The following is an 11,022-nucleotide window of genomic DNA, read 5'->3' as shown; positions in this document are numbered from 1 at the left end:
CCTTAGACTAATCCACTTAAACGGCAACACCTATAGGATCCATCCTCACCTGCAGGAGCTGTGTCTTTTCTTCTCACTTGAATAAATGCTACTTTTTTCTTCTCACTCTTCCTCATCCCAGGATTTAATCCTTCAAATTCATGAGACAAGAACATGGAAAGAAGCCACTGGTAGGCAGCTGGGATCTGCCAGGACACTGGGGGGCATGGCCTGCTATTGATAGCTGCAACACTCCACTAGGAGCATGGAGAAGAATCCAGCTTTGCCAGCTGTAACCTGAGCACTGACACCAGCAGGCAATTCCCCCACTCTGATAACTGCTAACACCAAAACTGGCTTTCTGGGCTTCAGAGGCCAGCCACTTATGCAGCCCCCACCTTCCAGCAGAAGGGAAGAATCTGGATTCCATCGAACTCCTGCTTCATAAGGTTATGAAAATCTGTACTAACATTCACCAGGTGTGGGAACTTCTCTGTGTCCTGAGTCACGAGAGGCTTATTGCAAAGGAGAAGCAGGTGCAGAGGGCACAGGCATTGCTGCTACAGCTGTCATCCTGTGTTCTCAACCAGAAGCTTGATACCCATACAAAAACCACCATCAGCAGCAGCACTGCTGTACAACAAGAGATCCATGTTAAGTTACCCTGCCATGTAAAAAAAGGAGAAGTACGAAAAGATGGATGCATCTGTTCTTTTGTTCAAAAACATGCATTTATTAATGCATTGATTTTATTACTTTCATAATGCATTTAATTTATTAAAAGAAAACAAGCCCAGAATGGATAAAATAAAAAGAAAATCAAGAAAGAAGGAGGATGGAAATAAGAACAGAAAGGATAAAAGTAGAGTGTCACACACATACCACCACCTCCACTTTCTGGGAATCTAACCTAGAGCACATGCAAGGCAAGTGTCTACCACTGAGTTATACTCATAGCTCATTTCTTTAAGTACATCTTTTTTGCACAATATTGGCTTTAGAACCTTATTAATGTTTCACAAAACTCAAAAATAACATGTTACTATAATATTAGAAAGTGGATTCCAGCCAGAGGAACCTTGCAAAGGAAAGCAGGAAGGGATACCTGTGAACACATAGTCTCCCCTGGGCCCCTCCCCAGGGCATCCTAGGAATTATCACCAGTTCAACAAGACAGGTATCTTTATTCAATAAATATGTACTAGAATCCTATTGTTAGCCAGCTGCTATTCTAGACTCTGGAAACATACCTGTGACCAGACCCAGAGCCCAAGTCTAGCTAGTCCAACGCAGATATGGCTGCACATTCCAGACGCTTATTTCCTGTAAAGCCACAGAGTATTACCCAGACTTCAAAAGCAATCTCCTATTCCGTATGGTACATTGAAAAGGATGTAGCTCCAGTGGTACAGTAGGTGTTAGCTCTGGTGAGTCTCTGGATTCAGTCCCAGCGCCACTGCCCCCCAAAGTTTGAACACAATAGGAGAAAAAGATTTTTGTTACAAGAAGGGGTTTAATAAATATCAGGTACAAATCCAATATGATTGTGTAAGATATACACTGTATGGGACTCAAAATTCTGTCTTCTTGCAACAGTACAAGTTCAGATGAAGGCCTCCCAGCTGGCCCTTGGTAGGTGCTCAAAACATGGACCTTAACATTAGTTTGAGAGTTATATTGTGTGACCTGGGTGCAGAAAGGGTACATTCACTCTCATTTTAAGAACATTTGAGGACAGAGGTGTGTGTCTCCACTCATGAGCAAGGGACACACACACGCACACACACACACACACACACACACACACTCCGAGCTGTACTACATTGCTGAGGCTGCACCAGGTCCATAGAACTCAAAGAGCCTGGAACTCAATGGCTTTTCTGGTCTAGCTGCCCTGCGGACCTTGCTCCTGGCCACTGGCGTGGGCAACCGCTAATGCGACCCTAATTGACTCAATGGGCGAGGAAAAGAGGTTTTGGTTTTACTCTGAGGCCAGGTGCCCTCTAAGCGCCCTGATACTGGAGGGAGGAAGGTTTGGACCCAAGACCCCCAGGCCGCGGGAGATGACTCCCGAAGACGACGAAACCCGGGAAACAGGGAGCGCCACCAGCTGAGTCGCAGTACCCGTGTTTCAAGTTCCTGTCCCAAGGCTTGACAGAAAGACGGTCCTCTCTCCCCGCCAGAGTTTGGCAGGTGAGATAGGGGCACTTCTCCCGAGGTTAGCACCAGGTGCCTTTGAATGTCCTGTATCTCGGGGGATCATCACAGTAAACCAGGAAGGCAAGGCCGGAACTTAAGGCTAGGATTCGAACTCGGGTTTTTGATGTCAAGTCCCTCCCAGAATGTCCTTTTCTTCAAGAGAGTGACCGTTGGCCGAGAGATCTCCAAGTGATAAGGCTCTGGCAGGTTTCGGTTTTAGGTTTTTATCTGGAATGGCCTCGCCCCGGTCCACAGCCTTTGGAAGGCGGGAACCTAACCCTTCTTGTCCAGCGGCCACTGGATGAAGAGGGTAGAGCGCCTGCGCACAGCCCTCACTCAACCCGGGTATTTCAAGTCCTCGGGATCTCTGTGGTGTCAGGTGGTTGGTGGATGTAAATACCCATCAATCAGACAGTAGCCAGCACCTTTCTTGGGGAGGGTAGGAAAGCGTAAATGATCTAGGAAGCCTTGAGATAATGCTTTAATGAGTATTGAAGTACTTGATTCACTAATATTCCTTCTACATATGTATCCTGAGAAAATAATCTAAAAGATGCAGGGACATAAAGGGACAAAGATTAAGGGCACAAACAAGAAGGCACAAGAATAAGGCCTTATTTACAGCAGCAAAAAAATTATAGATATTTCCTAAAAGTATAAACACAGTCTGTTATGACCATCCATCAAATAGAATATTAGATTGTTATTTTAAATCATACTCGAAAAAACAAATGAAGTACTTGGACGTGCTTATGATGTCAATTTAAACATATACAAACTCGCACATAACCTGTGAGCTTATATATGCAAACGTACAGAAGAAATTGTGCTTAAATGTTATCTCTGCATGGATTTTATTTTATTTTCAGCTTTTCTCTATAAAGGTCACCATGCACAAGCCGAAAATGACGGAAAATAATCAGAAACATAAAGTAAGATTTAAGTAACTATATGACTGACTCATCACAACATTTCAAGCTCTTGCCAGGAGCCGTGGCGCATGCTTGTAATCCCAGCGCTCGGGAAGACGGAGACAGCCTCAGCAACCACCAGGCGCTAAGCTAGTTTTCGGCTAAGCAACTACGTAAAATACAAAATAGGGCTGGGGATGTGGCTCAGTTCAATCCTCGGTCCCCCCCACCACCACCTCCGTAAAAAAAAAAAAAAAAAAAAAAATTCAAGCTCTCTTAGGACCAAAAAAATAAAAATCTATTAAGAGAGAGAGAAAGGAAAGAAGGAAGGAGAAGGAAGGAAGATTTAAAAAAAATTGTTTTGGAAACATTCAGGACACAGCTTCAAGATATATATTACATGATATCATATATTTTTGCATACACGATTAAATTTGCTGAAATTCTGTATGAATTTTTTTAAAGAGAGATAGAATTTTATTTATTTATTTATTTATTTATTTTTGGTTTTCCACGGACACAACATCTTTGTATGTGGTGCTGAGGATTGAACCCAGGCCACACGCATGCCAGGCGAGCGCGCTACCGCTTGAGCCACATCCCCAGCCCTGTATGAATTTTTTAAGTGAAATTTTGTGCCGGTTAGCTGGAGGGGAGACAGTTTATCTGTATTTTAGGAAATAATATCCGAATGGCTCTTGCAGCACAGAATTTGCATAAGAAGGTTTAAGAAACATTGATTCAAAATCCCAAAAACACTCTATTAAGATCACAGCCCTTCAATAAATACTCCTGAGATTGCTGACCCCACGTCAGGGTTACTTGACACAGGTAACATGATTAAGAGCAGCAGGTGGACATCTTACTAAATTTTCCCGGTCCTCTTTATTTTATTATTATTATTATTATTATTATTATTATTATTATTATTATTATTTTAATGGAGACAAAGCTTAAAGAGGTTAATTCTTTGCCCGGAAACTCATAGTTATGTTCCAGATCAAGGACTAGCACTGTCTCCATATTCATAACCACTGCCCCACACTGTCTACTTTACTCAGTGCCAGCGTGTCCAAAGAGCTTTTCTGGAAATGGAATACTGCCAAAACTTCACGCCGCTGGGGCGGGTGCCGCTTTTATACCTGCACGCACCGAGCAACCAGCCTTAGGGAGGAGAAAGAGGAGGAAGACAGGCGAAAGGCGAGGTGAACTGCTCTTCCTAGCCTTCTCGAGGGCGGAGGCTATTGTCTTCCTTCCATCTACTCGCGGAGTCCTCCAAGGGCACTGGGCCTCCCTTGGTTGTAGAACCCACACTCCTTTTACACTCCCGGAGTAGTGGTGTGTCTGAGCTCCGTAGACCTGAACTCACATCTAAGCGAGACGTTCCCAGCTCAATGCAGGCGCCGGCGGGTCAAGGCTCACTCGCGCTCTGCGCTCTAGGGTGAGCAGCCCGCCGCGGGACCCCCGCCCTGCTCCGGACAAGGCCCCATTGCGCACCTCAAATCCCGCAGGTGCCTCGCTTTCTTTACCTCAATTTTCCACCACCATAAGAATGAAGACTGGAGAATACAGATAACGCCAAGGCGGACTGACCCGCTCGGGTTGCACGAAAAGAATTCCACCTCCCACATCTGTGCACCCTGTAGGAAGGTCCCTGCGCACCCAGGGTTGACTTCAGAAGCTTCGGCTTGTAACATATTGACCGAGACCTGAACTGTGCGCAGCACCATCTCCCCCAAGTTCTTTGCTTTTGAGAACCATCAGTACTAATTAAACCCTCCCAGGACGGCGACTAGGGATGGGGGAGGTTTGGAAGGGCGCGGAAACGCTGCGCTTGGGGAGGGAAGGTGCAGGGTTAACCACGTGGTTTCGGCGGGAACCAATGGAGGACCGCAGTCTTCTCACCCGGTCCTGGTTCCCCAGCTTCCAGAGATGGCCAAGAGGAAGACTCAGTGTGGGACACAGGGTGCAAGTCCCAGAGCATGGGTCTGTCTCTGGGGCCTGCTGAGACAAGACGAGAAGCTTAGGGCGCAGTACCCTGCGGGGACCCGGAAATCTTCGACTCCGCCTCTTCCATCTTCGGGATGCTGCTGGGCCGGGTCACCTCCACCCCCTTCTCCGTCAATGACATCCTGCGGCTGGAGCGAGAGCAGAGCGATCACGAAGCCTTGCCACAATGGGGGATGCGGAGGAGCCTGGAAAACTCTCAATACCTGGGAATGGACTCGGAACCGCGAGGATTAGAGGTTAACAACGCCAGTGATGGGGGCAGCTGCGATAAAGAACGGGAACCTTCTGGGGGACCTTGTGAGGCAGTCATGGAGAAAGACGAGGAACGAGTGGAGGAGCCACGTGAGTAAGCGCTCAGGTCTTCTATCCCGGGGATATTGAGGGAGGGGTTCGTTACCGATCCGAGAAAACGTATCTCCTATTTCCTGGGTCCGAGAATCTCACCTCATTTCCCCTCAATTGGGGAGTCCCAAAGACAGGCTCCTCGGTCCCCACTCCTGCCTCTTTCGGACACCCGCTGTCTTTCTCGAGCCCTATGAAAATAAGGCCCTGGACCCAAAGGATGCCCACAGCTGCCCCGATGGTGCCCACACACGTATCACTCACAGAGCCACAGTTCCCACAACTTCCAGCGCGGTCACCAGGCAAAATCCTCTAGTCATAGTTGTGCTCCACCACAACCCCTCCCTGCCTGTCCTAAATCGTCTAAGAAAAACAAACAAAAAACCCTGTAGCCAGCAAAGCAGTGGGACCCCCACAGCTCTGGGGCCAACCCTACCCAGTTCTTTCTTAAGGCTTGCTGATGGCCTGGCCAGTCCCCACTCCTCCACGCGGGAAATGGGAGGTGAGGACCAGCGGTGTCTGCGTCCAACGAAATGGAAGGTCCCAAGGGCGCTGGCACATCGGGAGCATACTGAGAGCAGCTCAGACTGAGAGCAGCTCAGACTTACACTGTCCTGGGAGACGGCCCCTGCCTGCCCAGCCCTGGCGCTTTGGTGTCTGAAGGTGCCGCCGCGCCTGGCAGTGAGGACCCTGCGCCTGCAAGCCGCTTGCAAGACAGGAAGGAGCAGGCGGAGAATAGGGTTGCGGTGGCTTCAACGACCTGGGAGGCTTAGGCTCAATATTCCAAGGAGTGAAAAAGCCTCTTTCCTCTCGCCAATCCTGTGTACCTCGGTCGGCATTCCGTTCGCAGATCTGGGACGCCGGGTAGCGCCCGCGTCACGTTGTGAACCGACACCTTCTGTTAAGGCACAAACTAGCCACAGACTCTCAAGCTGGTTATTCACTGATTCCAGGAGTCTGAGGATTGTTAAACTTTGTCGTGTTCGAGAAGCAGCTGGTGGTTTTTCTGCTGTAGACTCTAAATACTAAATTCCCTCCCTGCTGCTCTGCCAAACTGACTTTCGCTTCTGTTTGGCTGGAAAAAGATCGAGCTACTGAGATCACCACTGTGTTCTCCCAGCTGCGGGTTCACAGGGTGCATTCCTTAAATGAAAAACTCGGTCTGGGGTCCAAAAACTGAGCCTGAGGCTAGGGCACCCATGGATCCGGTGAAGGGACTGTGCTGATGGCTTCATGGCCTCATGAGTCTGCACCAAAGTCATCTAATGTTCAGAGACAGAGGACAGGAGAGGCTCCGGTTTGTGACCAGGTGGGCAGAGGGTGCTGGCAGGCACCTGGGGTGGCTGGCAGCATCTCGGCCTGTATAGTCTTCGACTTTTAAAGGGGGTCTTGTTTGATGTACAACATCGCTGAAGGTCAATTGCATTTTGATTTGTTAAGGGGAAAAAAATCTCGAAGGTATTCTTCTTTTCCATGTGCTTAGTTTTTCCGAGAGCCAGGCATATGAAGAAAGTTTTTCTTTCCTCCAACTTTTAAATACCAAACAACCTTATCCCCCACAAGATCCAGTGTATTTCAGGATTGAGGGTCCAGTTCCAACCTGCCTGGCTCTAATTAGGCATGTCCTGCCAGCCTCCCACAAACTTGCACCCCCTTCATGAGCCCTGATTTCTCCTGGGTGAGTTTCTGTGGGTGAGCTTGCACCCACCCTGGGGTAAGACAGGGCTTAAACCAAGACAGGAGAAAGGTGGGAAGAAGGAAGAAAGGGCTACATTTTGGCAGAGTTCAGGCACAGTGGCACAGTGGGGAGTCTCCAGGAAAGAAAATTTGGGGTAAGGCCAGTGCCACCGGCCTCCCAGAAAGACGCCAAAGGAAGAATCTGATGCTTCTGAAAGAAGTCAAATGTGGATCTCAGCAGCATATTTCCCTCAAAGGAAGCTTCTGTTTCAAAGCTAAGGGTTAGTAGGTTCTAATAAATATTTGGTTTCATTTTGTCAGTTCGAATTAGAGCAATGCATTCATGGGACTCTCCTCTGGTGACCGCCAAATGCTTGATGAAGCCAGCGCCAATTTGAGAGGCACCGCACACTCACACTTGATCCTCCAAGCGAACGTCTCCTCAAACCCCGACCATCCGTACACATCTTAAGAAAATGATCACATTTAATCGAGTTTATCTTCTGGAAAGTGACATGTACACCGGGGACCATGGACTGTCATAATCTATGTCCTGGAGGGTTCAAAAGTGATAGACTTTAGAGAAAAGGAACATTTGGACTGGCTCACAACGGGGGTGGCGGGGAAAGGATGCATTAGTGAGGGCTACTAGGGAAGGGGACCTCTCTTGAAGACACTGTAAGAAGTGCTCAGGGACCTGAATTGATGGTGTTCCTTCCTGTGCTTTTTAGAGCCGGGCCTGGGTGCAGCTTCGCTCCTCCGAGGTGGGAAAAGGGTGCTGGAGCGCAGTGTTGGGAACAGCGGTGTCAGCACGCAACAGCCCAAGACGCGACAGCGGCGGAAGCCACGTGTTCTGTTCTCACAGGCACAGGTGCTGGCCCTGGAGCGGCGCTTCAAGCAGCAGCGGTACCTGTCGGCGCCTGAACGCGACCACCTGGCCAACGCGCTGCAGCTCACGTCCACGCAGGTCAAGATCTGGTTCCAGAACCGCCGCTACAAGTGCAAGAGGCAGCGCCAGGACAAGTCACTGGAACTGGCTGGCCACCCACTAGCGCCTCGCCGAGTGGCAGTACCGGTGCTGGTGCGCGATGGCAAGCCTTGCCTGGGCCCGGGCCAGCCGCCCTTCACCGGCCCCTACGCGGCTGCCGCGACGCCCTTTTCCTGCTACGGTGGTTACGCGAGCGCCCCGTATAGCGCAGGCTACAACGTCGGCTATACAGGTGCGGGACCCGCGCCATCCACGCCACTGGCCAACTCGGGTTTCAGCACTGGCGGCCCGAGCGCCACGCCGCAGGGCCATCTGCCCTCCACGATGCAGGGCGTCAGGGCCTGGTGAGGCTCCTCTGCTCCGCTATGCCCACCAGGGCCAGGTGCTGGGTCCCCTCCTCTCCGGGCTGAGAGTGGCGCTGGGTTGAGGGGCCACAGTGGAGGAGGGAAGGGGCCCTACTGCTGAGATCGATCTCTGGTTCTGCCACTGTGCTGGGGCGCTGGAAAAGGAGACATAACGCCAGGCTTTCTTCAGCCGCCCGTGAAGCTGCACTGAGAGCTCTGAAAACCAAGGACGGCCGCAGTTTCGGACGTTGGAGCAGTTCTAGGCAGGTGGCTTTTAAGGGCCTCAATCCTGGGGGGTCCAAGATGATCTTTTTGTTGTGTACGACAGCCTGGAGGTGTGGGAGACAGCGAGGACTCAGTCCTCCAATTAAAGGAATGGGTGTGTTGCGGTGTGGGTGGGGGACTGAGAAAAGAGAAGTGCGGCAAGGGAACGAAGATCGAGTATGAGGAGGATCCAGGAGGTTCCAGAAGAGGAACTATTGCCACAAGTCAAGTCCTCCTGCGGGTTTAAATATCCGGCCCAAGTCGTGCTCTGGGACGCAGGTAATCCAGTGGAGAGCACTCTCTGGCCACTTTTGCACCCCAGAAGGAGCCTCTACATTTCTGGTTCTCACCTTGCACTCACTACATTTTGTGTCATGTGTACAGCACAGCAACGAGTGACCCTCCCACGTATACTTGGTGTGTTTGCATGATTGTTTGTAGACCATGAGAACCATTGTCTTGGTCAACTCTGAACAACAGGAAATCAAATCTGGTTCTTCTCTTACAGTCCCCCTTTTCCCTCCTCACAGGTTTTCTTTTGAAATATAATCAGTTCCTAAATTCTGAATCTGAACAGGAAGGCCCCACAGGTGGACCTACACCCTAAAAAGAGGAAAGCCTAAATTTAGGCTTCCTAAAATGAGGAATAATTGACATCCCCCCCACACACATATTCTGAGGTCATACAACTGAAGATTGAAAACAAATTCCATTTGTGAAGGAGAACACGGGATTAAATAGGAACTTGTTGGGCTGCGATGTAGCTCAGTGGCAGGGCCCAGCATGCTGCATGAGGACCCAGCTTCAGTCACCGGAACCACAAATGAGAAGTTGTCTTTGGCAGAACCAATTTAGAAGGAAATTTAGTAGAAAGAATCTAACTCGGATTACATTTTTAGACAATGAAAGTTCTAGTTCTTGGGGCTGGGGCTGGGGCTCAGTGGCAGAGCGCCTGCTTCGCACATGTGAGGCACTGGGTTCGATCCTCAGCACCACATAAAAATAAATAAACAAAATAAAGATATTGCATTCATCTGTAACTAAAAAATATATAAAAAAAGAAAGTTCTAGTTCTCTATTCCCCTGGTTCACTAACTCATCAAAGTTTAAATTCTATTATTTAATAAATAATTGTGTTTCATTAAAATGTACCAGCCCTGCATGTTTTCCTGAATATGAAACTGAGACTGCTTGGTTCTGTGAAAATGGTACCTGGATATCAATGGCTTATAGCCCTTAAAGGTTACATGCTTAAACCAATGAAACAAAAAGTAATTAATCGTTCCTTATTTTTCTTTCTACTACTTCATTACATTGTCTTTCCTTTCTGTTTTCATCACTTCTTGCTTTTATTTTCTCCACTTTCACCGCTAATAAAAGTGTATTTAGAAACACATCATGATGGCTTTCAATGAGTATCGCATCTCTGGGATTAAAGAGTGCAGGATGTATCTTCACATATCAAGGAAACTAAGAAAACTAAGAGAAAAAAAGAGATTACAAAAAAATCTCCAAAATGTGAAAATCGCCTTACCCTGTTACCCCTTCCTCTTTCACTTTGGGGCTATTCCTCAGAAGAGAAGTTAATCTTGGACACCAGCCTTAGATTCATGACAGGTGAGTCTCAGGCCAGTGTTGCCTCTGAGTTGCAATCTGTCTGGTCCTCAGTTGCTGTATGAATTGTATTTAACTTTTCCAAGATCAGATTTGAAAAAAATCTGTGTTCATTTAAAAAAAAAAAAATCCTTTGGGTAAGGTCCACACCCCCAGGGTGTGGATCCTTGACAGGGAGCAGGAAATTAACAGATTGATCCTCTTCATCTTCTGTGCCTCCTTCCAACGTAGATAAGTATCAGAAGCAGTTCACAGACCTGTTCTGAATAGGCCTTGCTTCTGAATTAGAAAGGTGCCCAAGCCCTCTCCTTGCCTTTGCATCCTACCTGGGGAAAGCATGAGAATAAAAGCCCTGGGCAAGGGTCTGAGTGAAGAAGAAGGCACAGGCCATTCACCAGTAACCCCCACCTCTGCACATTCCTGCCAGGGAATAAGAAAATAAGATTCTGCTGCTGCCTTTACGGAATTTACTCCCTGAGTGGGGTAGCAAAGACCAATGAGAGAAAGGTATTTAAAAACACACGGTAGTATATTCTGAATGTCAAATAGGACAGAGAGGATAAGCCTTCTCTAGAGAAAGAAAACAGGGTGGGGGCTGGTGGGCTTGGGCCAGGCTCTGCAGAAGAGGGGACTGAGCCAGGCCAGTGTGGGTTACCCCAGCTCCACTGTTCACTGGGGGAGGTTTCAGGAGAGG

The 11,022-nt window shown here is 48.5% G+C and overlaps 1 protein-coding gene across 1 annotated transcript; it reads left to right on the top strand.

Moving 5' to 3' along the window:
• Nucleotides 1-5,173: 5,173 nt before the first annotated feature.
• NKX2-6 (NK2 homeobox 6) lies at nt 5,174-8,454 on the top strand (the record flags this gene model as incomplete). Its single annotated transcript, XM_081269586.1, has 2 exons — nt 5,174-5,441; nt 7,850-8,454. 2 exons carry the CDS (start codon nt 5,174-5,176, stop codon nt 8,452-8,454), a joined length of 873 nt encoding a protein of 290 aa, XP_081125712.1.
• Between the last annotated feature and the right edge of the window lie 2,568 nt (nt 8,455-11,022).

Source organism: Spermophilus citellus (genome assembly GCF_964194105.1).
Source record: "Spermophilus citellus genome assembly, chromosome: 16".
Lineage (NCBI taxonomy): Eukaryota > Metazoa > Chordata > Mammalia > Rodentia > Sciuridae > Spermophilus > Spermophilus citellus.
This window is presented reverse-complemented; position numbering and strand designations above follow the sequence as displayed.